Genomic DNA, 14416 nt, shown 5'->3' on the forward strand with positions numbered 1-14416 from the left:
CCTTGGGCAAAGGCAATTTGAGTTGCCAATACATTATGGTGGCTTGGGAGCTGCACTCTATCAGCAGCTCAAAAAATATGAAACCGGTAGCGTGATGTGAACGCCATACCAGTTTATTTATTGGGACAATAAATAGAAGTATCATCCAGCCCCACTTGATGTCATAGACTCTAAGTGGTAAGTAGTAAGGTTAAAAAGATACACTTAAGATAAAATCATTTAAATCTAACCATACACTCAAAAAACTGTTTGCCTGTTTTTTAAGTTACTGGAAGATACAGCTATACATCACCTCCAGGCTTGTTGGGGTTTGTGCTTGCAGCCAAACCACCTGCTAAGAGTTTGTTTCAACCAAAAACTCCTTTCTTTGGGTCCAGCACATTTCCAGCTACCAGAAACCTAATTAGCAGAGTAAACACACATAGTCATCAGTGTGTAGGAGTTCCAAGTCAGGCACGGAGTAATAAATCACAGGAAACAATCCAATACATACAGAAATTCATTTACTGTTGGTTTAAGCATAACAGTTACAGAACTATACAGGAAAACAAGCTTCTATCAGTGCCCTGACTGATGTATACTTAAAAGGTTGCAGGCCTTGCCCTAGATAGCTGCAAGGCCTCCCCTCTTCTGATCACATCCTTACAGTTCAAGAGTTGAGTTCAGACTAAACAATCTCAGTCCAGTCTAGAAGCTGTGCATGTGTGGGAACAGTTCCCACAGTGTTGACTAGGCCTGTGTGATTTATCGCTATATCATTCATTCCCAGCATGAAGTCTACATCACGATAACGGGTTCATTAAATCTGACCTTGCAATATATCGTTCAAAACACCAGGGGGCAGTATAACTGCCAGCAATTTGAGCAGTCCAGTCCCTGTGCGCAGTTCCTCTCCCTGCTCTGGCTGCTTCGCTGCGATTTATCTAAGCCCAAGAAACATCCAAGACTCCTTGCTCCTTCTCCTGTATGCCCTAGGGGGGCTGTTGCCCATGGCGCACAATGGGGGGGGGAGGCGAACCAGCCACCCCCCTGCAGAGATCCCTGCCTGGCTCCTGCGGCAAGGGCTGGGCGCTTGCAGAGGTTGAACAGCACTCTCTGTGCCCCACCCTCACCTGCCTCCAAACCGGACTGGAAAGCCCCCATGCTGCGCTGGCAGCCCTAGTGCCCATGGCTTCCTCCAGCTGGGCAGAGATGCTGGCCACTCTCCTCACATTCATGGCTGGTGGCGGCTGGCACTTAACGGGCAGGCAGGGGAGCAGCGAACAGGCGAGTCCCGCGTGACTGGAGCCTCTGTGTAACTGTGAGAAGATGTCAGGACAGCATCTCTATCTCGGCAAACCCTATCTTTTGGAGGGGGGGGGAGGGCAAGCGGCAGAAGAACTTGCGAGCGCACTTCCCTGCATGCAAAGACGCACTGAGCACACACCCCTGCTGGATCGCCCCTTCAGAGAGGTGGTGGCGCTACCCCTCTGAGATGCTGCAGTTGCCCGGCATGCACCTGCCCCACCCTGGGCAGTAATTGGGGACGCAAAGCCCCTGCCTCCACCCCCCACCCATCCAGGACTGCCTGCTCCTTCTCCCGGATGCTCATGGCTGCTCCTTTTACCACCCGCACGCAGAATCTTCATGCCCACCATATATAGTTCAGTTTCTCAGACACTGTGATATATCGGTATATTGCGATGTTGAAAGCCAGATATCACCCAGCCCTAGTGTTGACCTTGCATCTGCAGTAAACAAACCAGCACTTCAGCAGCTTCTGGTAACTTCCAGTAACTTCTAATAGCTTCTGGTAACTTGTTCAGTATTTCTGGGAATGAATGTCTCACCTCAACAAGCTTCAAAGGCTATACTGTGGCCCAATGCACACAAACATTGGATTATCAGTAAAGCACATGAAATACTAAGAATGAAAAAATTAATTTGGAACTCCAAACATTATGTCAGGGTATCATAAGGAAACTACATTTTTAAAGTACCCAGGAATTTCAGAGTCTGATATTTCTAGCTGTGCTGAAGTCTGTTTAATGCTGTATTGTGTTTGTAATATTTGGTTGGGAGCCACCCACAGTGGCTGGAGAAACCCAGCCAGATGGGAGGGGCATAAATAATAAAATTATTATTATTATTATTATTATTATTATTATTATTATTATTATTTCCCCCAATGTTTGAAAGTCCTCTTCAAATAGAAAAGTTTTAAAATAAAATTATCCTTATATGTATACAAAGCACTTAAATTTCTCTTTAGCAAGAGGAAGAAACCCAATACATCCTTTTCTGGTTTATATCACAATAGCTATACTGTATAGCAGCAGTATCTTTATTGAAACTGTTGCCGGTATTTCAGTAGGAGAAGCAAGAAAGGTTATTGAGAGCTAGCCTGTCAAAATATCTCAATCAGCATCCTAAGCGAGAACATTTGAGTGGGAAATGTATCCAAATTAGGGTTACTTTTACACACACAATATATTTTAGGAAAATTAATGAATGAATGAATGAATGAAAGCATCATAATCAAGTGGCCCAGAAACAAATCTGGGTGTAGCTGTCTATGTCCAATTATGCCATTACCAAAGCCAGATATTCATGCCAGAGGGACTTCTTTAGTTCATTTCAGTTTCACATGAAGCAACTATGAATGGCCCAAGCCAGAATGCCAACGGTATTCATTCTCTCTCTGACCCAGTTTTTAGCATTTGTGATAAAAGGACTGAAGACTTAAGCTCTTACTCTTTTAGGTAAATTCTCTTTAATGTTCTGTTGCCACCATTCTCATAAAAGAAGTTTAAGAGTTTAAGAGAAAACAGACGGCAGCTGCTATTTCAGAGAGCTATTTTAAGATTCTGTTACCATGTCCATCTAGCACAGATTATATACTGTGCTTGTCAGGCTGCTGCTCTACCTCTGGCAGAGACAAGCACTCTTTCTTTCTTTCTTTCTTTCTGACACTCTAGGAATAGTTTTGTGGAATTGAGGGCAAAAAGTTTAAGTTAGACAATTCACATTATGAAACAGATGATATTTGTGGAGCAAAAACAGTTCCTGTTGAAACTGAACCTCTGGACAGGTGTTAAATGTATCATCTTACACTCCAAAGCTAATCTTGCTAAACATGGCATTCACCTATAATGTAATGTATTTGTTGCATGCCGCTTGGGGTATAGCACAGTTTTAATTAGCCAATTATAATACAAAAAACTGCCACTTTAGTATAACATTGGAGATCATACAAGTCATATCAAAAAAGAGCTGTTGCATGCCCCCCAGACATGGCCAGATGTCTGCATAAAGCAAAGAGAGCATGAAAGACAAGGTTAATTGTGTATAACAAAGATGTTCAGACAGGACCTGAGGACAGTAGCTAAGAATACATTTTCAGAGTGGCACACTCTGGCACAGAGTGGTTGAACAAGAGACTCGTAATCCTTACTGCAGAAGGATGCAAAGCCCAAGCTTTTAAGTACAGAATGTTGAAACAGTAAGGTCAAGTCTACATATCGCAGCTAACAGATTGGATGGTGGCTAACAGATTGAGGTTGAATCCTGACAAGACAGAAGTACTGTTTTGGGGGGATGGGACAGGTAGGTGTGGAGGACTCCCTGGTCCTGGATGGGGTAACTGTACCTCTGAAAGACCAGGTGCATAACCTGGGAGTCATTTTGGACTCACAGCTGTCCATGGAGGTGCAGACATGCTCTGTGTCCAGGGCAGCGGTCTACCAGCTCCATCTGGTACGCAGGCTGAGACCCTCCCTGCCCGCAGACTGTCTCGCCAGACTGCTGCATGCTCTAGTTATCTCCCACTTGAATTACTGCAATGTGCTCTACGTGGGGCTACCTTTGAAGGTGACCAGGAAACTACAACTAATCCAGAATGCGGCAGCTAGACTGGTGACTGGGAGTGGCCGCCAAGACCATATAACACCGGTCCTGAAAGACCTACATTGGCTCTCAGTACGTTTCCAAGCATAATTCAAAGTGTTGGTGCTGACCTTTAAAGCCCTAAATGGCCTTGGCCCAGTATACTTGAAGGAACATCTCCACCCCCATCGTTGAGCCCAGACACTGAGGTCCAGCTCCGAGGGCCTTCTGGTAGCTCCCTCACTGCAAGAAATGAGGTTACAGGGAACCAGACCCTGTGGAATGCCCTCCCATCAAATGTCAAGGAAATAAGCAACTATCTGACTTTTAGAAGACATCTGAAGGCAGCCCTATTTAGGGAATGCTTCGTGTTTCATCGTGTTTTTAATATTCTGTTGGCAGGAGCTGGGACCGAGCAACGGGAGCTCACCCCGTCGCAGGGATTCGAACCACCAACCTTCTGATTGGCAAGTCCTAGGCTCTGTGGTTTATGTGCAAGTATATAAATAGGTACCACGCCAGCGGGAAGGTAAACGGCATTTCTGTGTGCTGCTCTGGTTCACCAGAAGCGGCTTAGTCATGCTGGCCACATGACCCAGAAGCTGTAGGCCAGCTCCCTCGGCCAATAAAGCGAGATGAGTGTGCAACCCCAGAGTTGGCCACGACGGGACCTAATGGTCAGGAGTCCCTTTACCTTTACTAATATTCTGTTGGGAGCCGCCCAGAGTGGCTGGGGAGACCTGGCCAGATAGGCGGGGTATAAGTAATACATTATTATTATTATTATTATTATTATTATTATTATTACTACTACTACTACTATTATTATTACTATTATTACTATTATTATTATTATTAGCAGTGGGATGAGATGGCAGAATGGACAATGCCACTTCAGCCTACAGATAGAATACCACTTGTGAAAATATATGAACCACCAAGGAAGAAAAATCACATCATGGAGAAAGTTTCTAGAATTGGGTTTCTGCCTACATTGTAGCTAGAAAATTTGCAAAGAATATTTAACTAGAGGAAGCATTCAAAATATGACCCCTGCAGGTAAAAAGGTAAAGGACCCCTGGATGGAGAAGTCCAGTCAAAGGCGACTATGGGGTTCATCTCCACTTTCAGGCTGAGGGAGCCAGCATTTGTCCACAGACAGCTTTCTGGTCATGTGGCCAGCATGACTAAACCGCTTCTGGCGCAACAGGACACTGTGATAGAAGCCAGAGCGCACAGATATGCTGTTTACCTTCCCGCCACAGCAGCACCTATTTATCTACTTGCACTGTTGTGCTTTTGAACTGCTAGGTTGGCAGAAGCTGGGACAAAGCAATGGGAGCTCACCCCATCGCACAGACTCGAACTGCCGACCTTCCGACTGGCAAGCCCAAGAGGCTCAGCACCACCTGCAGTCTCAGAGGTTGTGCAATCCATTCTACCAACTCATGCTTGGGTAAACCAGGCCTATCTGAAAGCTTTGGGAACATTATTATTTTATTATTATTTAAATTTACATACAGCCCTATACCAGCAGGTCTATAATTCAGCCCTAAATCCTATTATTCTGGATGTGTTTGCAGCCCTGAGCTTCTTCAGGAGGAAGAGCATTTTATAAACAGCAACAACAGCACCACCATCATTACCAGCATCCCAGGAGTAAACGATACTTGAAGACAAAGACAACAACTTTTACTTCTCCAGCACCTACGGCTTATTGTATCCATTCAATAGGCAGAATGTGGTCTTAAGTAAGCAAAGAAGAGAATGCTGAAAATGATATTACTTAACTGCACTGCACCCACACTGCCATGCAGCACAGATGTGTTTTGTGCATAGTAAGAGAATGAGCCAAGCCTCAAAAAGTGTAACATATCCCTTCCGTGATGGCGCATGATATTGTGGCAAGGGTGGGGATGAAGAGATTAGGCAACAATATAAATGCATAACTGTATATATTACTAATAAAAGCCTTGGAGGAAGAGACAATAGCCCTGCCCAAAAGAAAAAGAAACTTATTTATTAGTATTGCCCACAAGTCATTCACACACTCACTGGCTGTTAGTTCCAAACAACAGCTGGTAGGTTTTTTAATACTTCTTTTCCACACTTGATCTTAGCCAAAAGGTTGAGAGGTATTTTTTCCTGTTATCAGCAGCCTGCTTAACAATAGCATTTGAATCAATCTGGCTAACCTGATCCAAGCACACACACACTCCCCACTCACACATGAAAACAAGTTTCACTACACCCAATCAAAGACAACCAACCACACCCTAGGCCAACCCCAACTTCTCTCACCACCAAAGGAATACGAGCGAATAGTAAAGAAAACCCACACAAGTGATGCTGACACAAAACCCCACACATAGAAGCATTGACCCCCCACCCCACTCACCATTCCCCCTCCAGCTCTTTCCCCCTTTTCTTCCTAATGTAACACTAATGTCTCAACAAATGAAACTGATCTGTAGAAAATGTAACTTAAAAAAAGAAACATTGCGTATACTTTTGTAAACCAATAAATCTTTAATAAAAATATATTTTTTAGAAAGTATAATTCCCGCACCAAGTGCAATTTCTTAGTATTGTGTAGGAACTTGACTTTATGCAACATGAGTAATTTGTACAGTTTCCTTTTATTTGTTCACGCTGATTTCCTTTTAAAAACTGCTCTCACATCCTGTAGATGCAAGACGTACCAAGCTCAGAAACAAATAAACTACCTGAACTTTATTGGCTTCCATCAAGCATTTAAAAAGTGGTATATAAACAACTGGAAGAATGGGAAATTGTTCACATAAACACTTCAGATGTTACAAAGATGTTCACATAAACACTTCAGATGTTACAAAGCAGTTAGTTCTGGAGACAAACCTAGAAAGGGAGAGGGCCCTTCTGCAACCCCATGAGCCATATCACTTTAGGTAAAGAAAACAGTCAATTGCATATTTCAGTATAAAGGTAAAGTATGTATTGCTACAAACATCACACAATAGTAAATTAGATTAAAACTAGGACACTGGATCAAGATCTTCCAGTAATCATACTTATGGCCCTGTATATTATGTATGCACTAAAGACCTTGGTTAACCAAGGTCTATTAGAAATTATTCATACAAAACCTTGGTTTCTTATGCTTCTACTCTGGCCTTTAAGTATGAGCAGTGGGGTATCAAGCATTCCTATAAAGCAAACAAAATACTATCGATAGGCTCATGACCTTCCATGTTTCATTAGGAAGGCTAATTGCCTTCCTAATTAGGGATAGGCTTTTTCACCAACTGTGTTAAATTGGTGATCTTTGGCGATATTGGGAGGGGGTGTTTGTGCGTACATTTGTGTTCATAAGCACAGTGTGGCTTACTTTCATGAAGCATAATGATATACCATACTAAGTTTATACCATGTCATGCTAATATAAATTAGTATACTAAAAAAAACACTTGTTACAAGTGTTCATTTCTGCACTATTGTTATCTGAATGTGGGAAATATTTCTTGGGGTTATCCCATTTTTCCTTATTGTGATGTAAGTTTAGGCTGAGACAAAGGCTGAGACAAAGTGATGTGCCCAACATCAGCCAATGAGATTCATGGGGACTTCAGCTCAGCCCAAGTCCAACACTCTTAACTAATTCATTTCAAAAGCCTCCAATGAATATGCAATGCAGATAATATTCAGACATTTACTTTAAAAGAAAATACTACACTAGGCCATAGATTGATTTAGCCATGATTTGCTGAATACGTTAGAACCCAACTCAGACATTCAAATAAACAGTGGTTTGTTTCAACTAATGTTGGTGTGTTGTCTCTGCACCTCATCTGAGAATACCCAGCTACTCAACTGAAGTCCTTCTTGGCAGCCAGCACCCCTTCCATTATAGCAGCTGGCTGCAGAAACAGGGTGGAGAACAAATATTCTCCTGGGGAGATGGTCTGCTGCTGTCCACATGCTCTTATGCAAAGAACAGTCCTGAACCATTTCCCCCTCTCCCTCACAACCCTATTGCCATAAAGGCTTTTGGGGCTGTTAACCCTTTCCCTCCAACCCCTCTGCAGGTCATCCCACTGTAACCACACTTACTTAGAAAATCATATGTAAATACTTTTGGGTGGCCCCAAAATAGGCATACTGCTTTAGAATCCCCTTTCTTTGTTCTTGACTCAAGTTCTCATCAGTCACAATATCAGTAAATAAGAACAGGTATGTATGTATTGTATACCTACTTTGGGGGCACCCTGTACACTACTAAATTGTCAGTCCTGGCCAAGCAGAAGAATAGGTGTTAAGCAATAACTTGCATATTTAAGATATAAAATTGAAACGGGGTGGTGTAGGAACACAGGCTAGAGGGGCTGTGTTTGGGAGACATTTTTTGATCATACTGTGCAACTGCATCTGTTGGCATCACATATCCTAATGTGAACTGATTGATTTAATGGCTGCCTATCCTTACAGAGCCAGAGAAAAGGCTTGGAAAAACCTCAAGATTTGCAGAAATACAAAGAAACACACACAAAAACCCTGAAGGAGTAAAAGAAAAATTCACCAAAAACAGCCCAGTGAGGACTGAGCAAGTAGTTATTTAACATACACCCATTGTGAGATATGGATAAGAGGGCAGACACTCCCTTTAATCTTTTTCCAAATGCCAGCCAAAATGGGTAAGGAAACCTTCTCACTGAGGAGGTGAGTGGGGATAGGAGTCTTTTGCAAGGCAAAGTGGGGCAGGCTTGAGGTCTGTGAAAGCATGACTAGTCCTTGCCATGTGAGCTGTTTTGCTTTGAGGTAATTTCCCCTCATGTCTCTGCAGTCAGGCAGGAAGTAAGAACTGAGCAATGGAGCACACTAGATTAAGTCAGGATGCCAAACCATAAAAAATAAACTACACTTAGCTCAAGCAGATTCACAAGCCAAGTTCAAACAATGGTTTTAGATTATGGTTTCTTGACCAAACAAACCATAATTCAGTTCATGCACATGAACAAAACAAGAGTTGATCTAAACATACCATGGTTTCGCTTTGTATCCGAATGCAGTCGTTTGTCTGCAGTCTATACAAACTGGCTTAACCATACATAAGCTGCTCTACAGCTCAGCTGTGGCCTGGTTCAGATGCAGCACCAAGCCACAATCCTGCCCCCTCCCTCCAGCCGCAAAGAAGAGTACAGAAAGCATCTACTTCTGTTTCCAACCAGCTGCAGAGTATTGTTTTAACTTTTAATCAATTTGATTAGTTTTAATTATAATTTATCCTAACAAGCCGGGATCATAGAACATGGTTTGAACTCTGCTTGTTCAGACAAACAGTTGTTAAAACTAACTTCATTTCTTTCCAGTTTTGATTTAACAAACTCTATAGGTACTTGAAAATGCATGTTTCCACTTTCCTTCTCACAGCTGTGCCAGAGGAGAGATGAGAGCAGGGGCAATGCACAAATGCAAGGCCATTTCACATAGCACTAAGCCCTCACGGTACCCTCCAGATGTTGTGGACTACAATTCCCATCATCCTTAACCAATGGCCATGCCAGCTGAGGCTGATGGGAGGTGTATTCTAAAACATCTCATGTGCACAAAGTTGGAGAAGATTTAGCATTATCAGACAGCTTACGAGTTTGAGGAAGGGCCATCGCTCAGTGGTAGAACAGCTGCTTTGCATGCACAAGGTCAGGTTCAACTCATGGCACCTTTGGGAAAGGCTGGGATAGAACCCTGCCAGAAACCCTGGGAAGCTACTGCCAGTTTGTGTAGGCAATACTGAGCCAGATGGGACAGTTGTCTAACTCAGCATAAGGCAGCATCCTATTTTCCTAACTTAAGTTTTTCAGGATAAGATACATATGGTATGCTTACTAGGAAATAGTTCATTTTAGTAGCAAGTTAAATCAGGCTTTTTTGGATGAGCATTTCAAGAGGGAGGCAATATAGAAAATCTTTTAGATTACTATTTCATTGTTGTTTTATTTTGTATTTTAGTAAAAGTACTGTACTAATGCATTTTATTGTTTTGAGCTTTTTTGTTAGCTGTTCTGGATACTATTTGTTAAAAGATGAGTTATAAATATTTTGGTCATTTTGAATGGTGAGAATTTTTAATTATTTGAGATCATGTCTACATGTTACACTGCGTTAGTACTATCTGAACTTTCACTTTCCGACAGACAGCAACTAAGCTTGGGAACAATGCATTCAGCTCATCCCTGCTTTGCTACAGCTACTATTACACTTGCTCAAGATAGATGGAAACCGGAAACTCTCTCAAGGGAGTACAGCCACAAGTGGTGGTGGGGAGAGATCTGTGTGCCCTGAATCAATCACCTGTTACATGACATGCCAGGGTTTTTAAAGCATGTATTTTCACCTTTATGGAGCATTTGTACATTATCCAAACCTGCTCAGTATCATAGAAAAAAGGCTTCACTGGCTGTAGTTAGAGAAGCCATTGTTGTTTATTTTATATTATAAGCAGCCTTTACACTCCCTTTTTCTCCACATATATGGAGCTTTCATTTGTGCCTTCTATCAAACAATGGACTGCTATTTTGTCCAAATCTAGAAAGCTATGCATTGAATGAAGTATAGATTTTCTATAAACCAATATGCAAAATCAATGTTTGATCTGGATTTGCAGGCAAACTAAAGCACACAATTCAACAATACAAAAATAGGAGCATACACAGGTTAAATCTGTAACATAGCCATATGCCTTACCTTTAAACTCTCAAATATACAAGTCAGATTGAATAATGAATAAACTATCTAGATACACAAAAGCTGCTTTGTTTCCATAGTTTTCACCAACATACCCTCAACACATTTTACTAACAAAATCCATTGTACCTGGAAAATCTTTTGCCCTTCCTTAACAAAATTCCTATATCCTAAAACTACAGTCTGAACATAAACTCAAGTCTAAAGAGTTTCACAAGAACATGAAAGTTATAGGCAATGGCACGCAACAGAGATGAGTTACAAAGGATTGTTTTCCTGCCTGTATTGTTACATGTTGTAACAATGCATTTTGTAATGTTACAATGTTGCTCAAAAGATGGCGCCACACAAAAATCAAGCTGGCCAGCCAGTATGCTAGGGAAGTCTGTGAGAAGGATATGGGTTTAACCATCTTTGGGAACATGTCAGAAAAGGAAGTTCTCTCTCCTTTTGTCCTCCACACAGCAACAGTATGTACAAAGGGAGGAGAGAAACCACCAGGGATCAGCGACCTAAGGCCCATGGGTCACAAGCGGCCCATGGGGGTCATTTAACCGGCCCATGGACCCCTGACGCCCACTTGGTCGGCTCCCATGCACGCCAAACCGGCGCGGGGCAGAGTGGGGACCGCCTTCCGCAACACTGGCCAGCTTCCCATTGGCTGCAGGAAGCTCCTGCAGCCAATGGAAAGCTGTGCACGCCTCCTCCGCACCGGAAATAGCGTTTGCGCATGCGTGCGTGTGCGCGCACTCTGGCCCACTGCGGCATCTGCAGGACTGTGAACCGGCCCAAGCCACAAAAACTTTGCCAACCCCTGACCTAAACCATCTGGAGGGCTTGGTACTTGTGATTTTTTGAATTTAAAAAGGACAAGCATCTCACCAGAGTCAGTACAGATATCAACTTCCTCATCTTCCACTTCCCTCCTGAGGTTACTTAACTCACCAAAAAAGTTGTTGCTGCAGAAGAGTACAGAAAAGAGTGAGCAAAGCTCACAGTGCAGAACAAGAACACCTCCTAAAGATCAAACTCCTGTTAAAGAAGTAAAAGCCAAAACAATACTTCAGAAGCTCTCCCCTCTTTCCTGATCTTTAGCACCTTAAGTTAGAGGAACCAATATAAGCCCATGAGAGAAAGAATTTATAGGTATATGAAACATGTTTTAAAGACCAACATGTTTGCTATGGTGTTTCTGGGCTACACCTTCCTTTATGAGAACTATGAAGCCTTATAACCAGTTGGCAGATAATATATTATAATACCAAAAGGTACAGAGAGAAAGAGGGAAAGGTAAATAAGTAGCAGGGTCCAGAGGCCATGGAACATAAGAAGCAACACACAGAACCCAAATACATAAAAAGTTAAGCCTTCCTTCAACTTTTTGGAGAAAATGTGAGATATAATTGCAATAAATAGATAAACAAACTACAAGAACAATGGTTGGTGACTCTACTAATCAAATCAGAGAGACAGTGTGGCGTAGTGGCTGGAGTGCAGGAGAAAGACCAGGGTTCAAATCCCCCCCCCTTGGTCTTGGAGCCCCCTGGGTGACTGTGGGGCAAGGCACTGCCTCTCAGGCCCAACCTGCCTCACAGGGCTGTTGTGGGGCTTGCTGGAGCAGAGGGGAGTGAAGAACCAGGCATGACCTCTTGAGCTGCGTGAAAGGGAAACGGTGCAGTACAAATGCAGCACTCAAAATAAAGCAAAATATACAAATGTTTGTGTGTACACCAGCCCCACTGGTGTGTACACCAGTCATGGATCCAGACAAGGGAGACTGCTGCCTTTCATTCAAACCCTGCCATTAAGATAAACGGTTTTGTCTTGGAAGACAACACTTTGTGTTTACAAAGTTTATTGAACATTTTAGGGGGGGGACACATTAAGGGGATATGAATGAGCTTATTAACCCTTCTTCTGCCGTGGTCGCAAATGGGCTGGACCCCGCCCCCACCGGCCTCCCGGAAGTTGACGGGGGGAGGGGAGAAATGGGGGGGGCGGCGGCACCTGACAGCTCCCACGTGAAGGGGGAGGGGCCGAGGTGACAGCCCCCGCCCCCCCCCCGCCCAGGGAGGAGGAGGAGGAAGAGCGGAAAGAGGCGCCTCCGGGAGGCCGGCCGGGCGCGCCCCCCCCCGCGCCCCCCCCCCGCCGCTCACCTCGCGGGCGATCTGGTTGAGGGCGTCGTCCTCGGCCGCGGCGGGCCTCTCGCGGTTGGGCTGCCTCTTCCTCCCGGCCAGGCCCGCCGCCGGCTGCGGCTGCGGCTGCGCCCCGACCAGCTCCATGGCGCTGCCTCCCTCCCTCTCGACGCCGCTCCTCGCAGGCGCCTCCGGCGTGAGGAGGAGAAGAAGGCGGCTGGGGCAGCCCGCGCATGCGCGCACGGGAGACCGGCGGGGGCGGGGGCGGGCCGGCGGCTCTCCGCAGGGGGCGGGGCCGAGCGCGAGAGCGGAGCTCACCTTGCGGGGAGGGAGGGGGAGGAGCCCGGCGCCCAAGGCCGCCCCGCCTGACGAAGCCCCTCAGAAAGGGCTCGCCTGGGGCAGCGGGCCTTCCGCCCCCACTAAAGCCCCGCGCCCAGGGAAGCCTCCGCTCTCCCCCCTCGGGAACCGAACCCCGCCGGGGAACGTCAAGAGAAGAGAAAGGAAGACCCCTCGGCCGCCGCCGCCTCACCCGCTTCCCGGCCATCTCCCCCCCCCCCCTCTGTAAAAGAGATAATAAAAAGAGGAGTCCGGCACTCGAAAATTCCTAACAAATTACTAGAAGTATGAACAGATAGAGTCCAGCTTGTGCCTAGTATGCTGAAATCTTTAGAATATGCTTCTTAGACATTTATTTCAGGCCATTGAATACTTCAAAATATCCCCCCCCCCCCCATTTCTTAGTTTTGCCTCCATAAATGGTTTGGAAGCTGAAATCCAAAAATATCTCAGATCACAGACAAAATGTTTAACCTTGTTCTAAGAAAATATTTGCCTCTATCACAGAACCACTAAATAGTTTGGCACAGTCAGCCCAGGATCCGAATACTACTAGAGTCATGCCAGGTCATGAACAAAGTTTGTTGACCCAAGTGGGGTGTTAAATAAATCAGTTCATTTTAGAAAGGGAAGCCACAAAGAAGATCAGGAAACTTTACGGCTGGAAACCTACTTTCATAAATAATATAGTGTACAATAGATTATAAGAGTAATGAATGCTTCTGGCCTTTCTTCAGCCCCAAGGCAACATGCACGGAAATCACAATATCCCTTGACAGTTGAGCTCAACACTTCTTTGCCCAGAAGCCTATTTATGGCAATTGCTGTATGCACTTGGCTGCATCCATTAATTGTTTCTCAGTCCAGTTTTGAACCCATTTATTTGGAAGCCAGATTAATTTCAGTGGAACTTACATTTACATAAACATGTTTCATCACACTATTTGTATGTACTTGCAAAAACAGCTGTCTGTTGTTCCATTTCTGTTAACTGTGAGTGATACAAAAAGAAGACATACCAAAAAACAACCATATATTTTGTGGCACCTACAAGACCCAGATTTAATGTAGACTCTACTGAATAAACAAATCTCACTTCAGCAGATTCATGGAGCATTATCCCCAGCTAGTAAACAAGTCATCTTCCAAATATCTCAAGGGCTGTCACATGGAAGATGGAGCAAGCTTGTTTTCTCCTGCTCTGCAGGAAAGGACTCAAACAAGTGGATTCAAGTTACAAGAAAGAAGATTTCAACTAAACACCAGAGAGAACTTTCTGACAGTAATTGCTGATCAACAGTGGAATGGTCTCCCTTGGGAGGTGGTAGACTCTCCTTCCTTGGAGGTTTTTAAACAGAGGT

At 44.2% G+C, this 14416-nt stretch overlaps 1 protein-coding gene and 1 long non-coding RNA gene across 37 annotated transcripts in view; one reads left to right on the top strand and one right to left on the bottom strand.

Annotated features, from left to right (window-relative positions):
- LRRFIP1 (LRR binding FLII interacting protein 1) overlaps positions 1-13237 on the bottom strand; it is a 93364-nt gene extending 80127 nt beyond the window's left edge. For 17 of the 36 annotated variants that reach the window (XM_083400671.1, XM_083400673.1, XM_083400662.1 and 14 more), the window contains exon 1: positions 12741-13223. In XM_083400671.1, the coding sequence (XP_083256797.1) occupies positions 12741-12866 (126 nt within the window). In that variant the 5' untranslated portion in view covers positions 12867-13223. Of the gene's footprint in view, positions 1-12740 lie in introns of all 36 variants that reach the window. The other 19 variants (XM_083400665.1, XM_083400659.1, XM_083400668.1 and 16 more) reach the window with 2 other exon arrangements.
- LOC310659684 lies at positions 6696-12958 on the top strand. Its single transcript, XR_014502931.1, has 3 exons — positions 6696-7108; positions 8049-11167; positions 11252-12958. It is a non-coding gene; the product is annotated as an uncharacterized lncRNA (long non-coding RNA).
- Positions 13238-14416: the final 1179 nt, after the last annotated feature.

The sequence above is a fragment of the Podarcis tiliguerta genome, assembly GCF_965153285.1.
Source record: "Podarcis tiliguerta genome assembly, chromosome: 1".
Taxonomy (NCBI): Eukaryota; Metazoa; Chordata; class Lepidosauria; order Squamata; family Lacertidae; genus Podarcis; species Podarcis tiliguerta.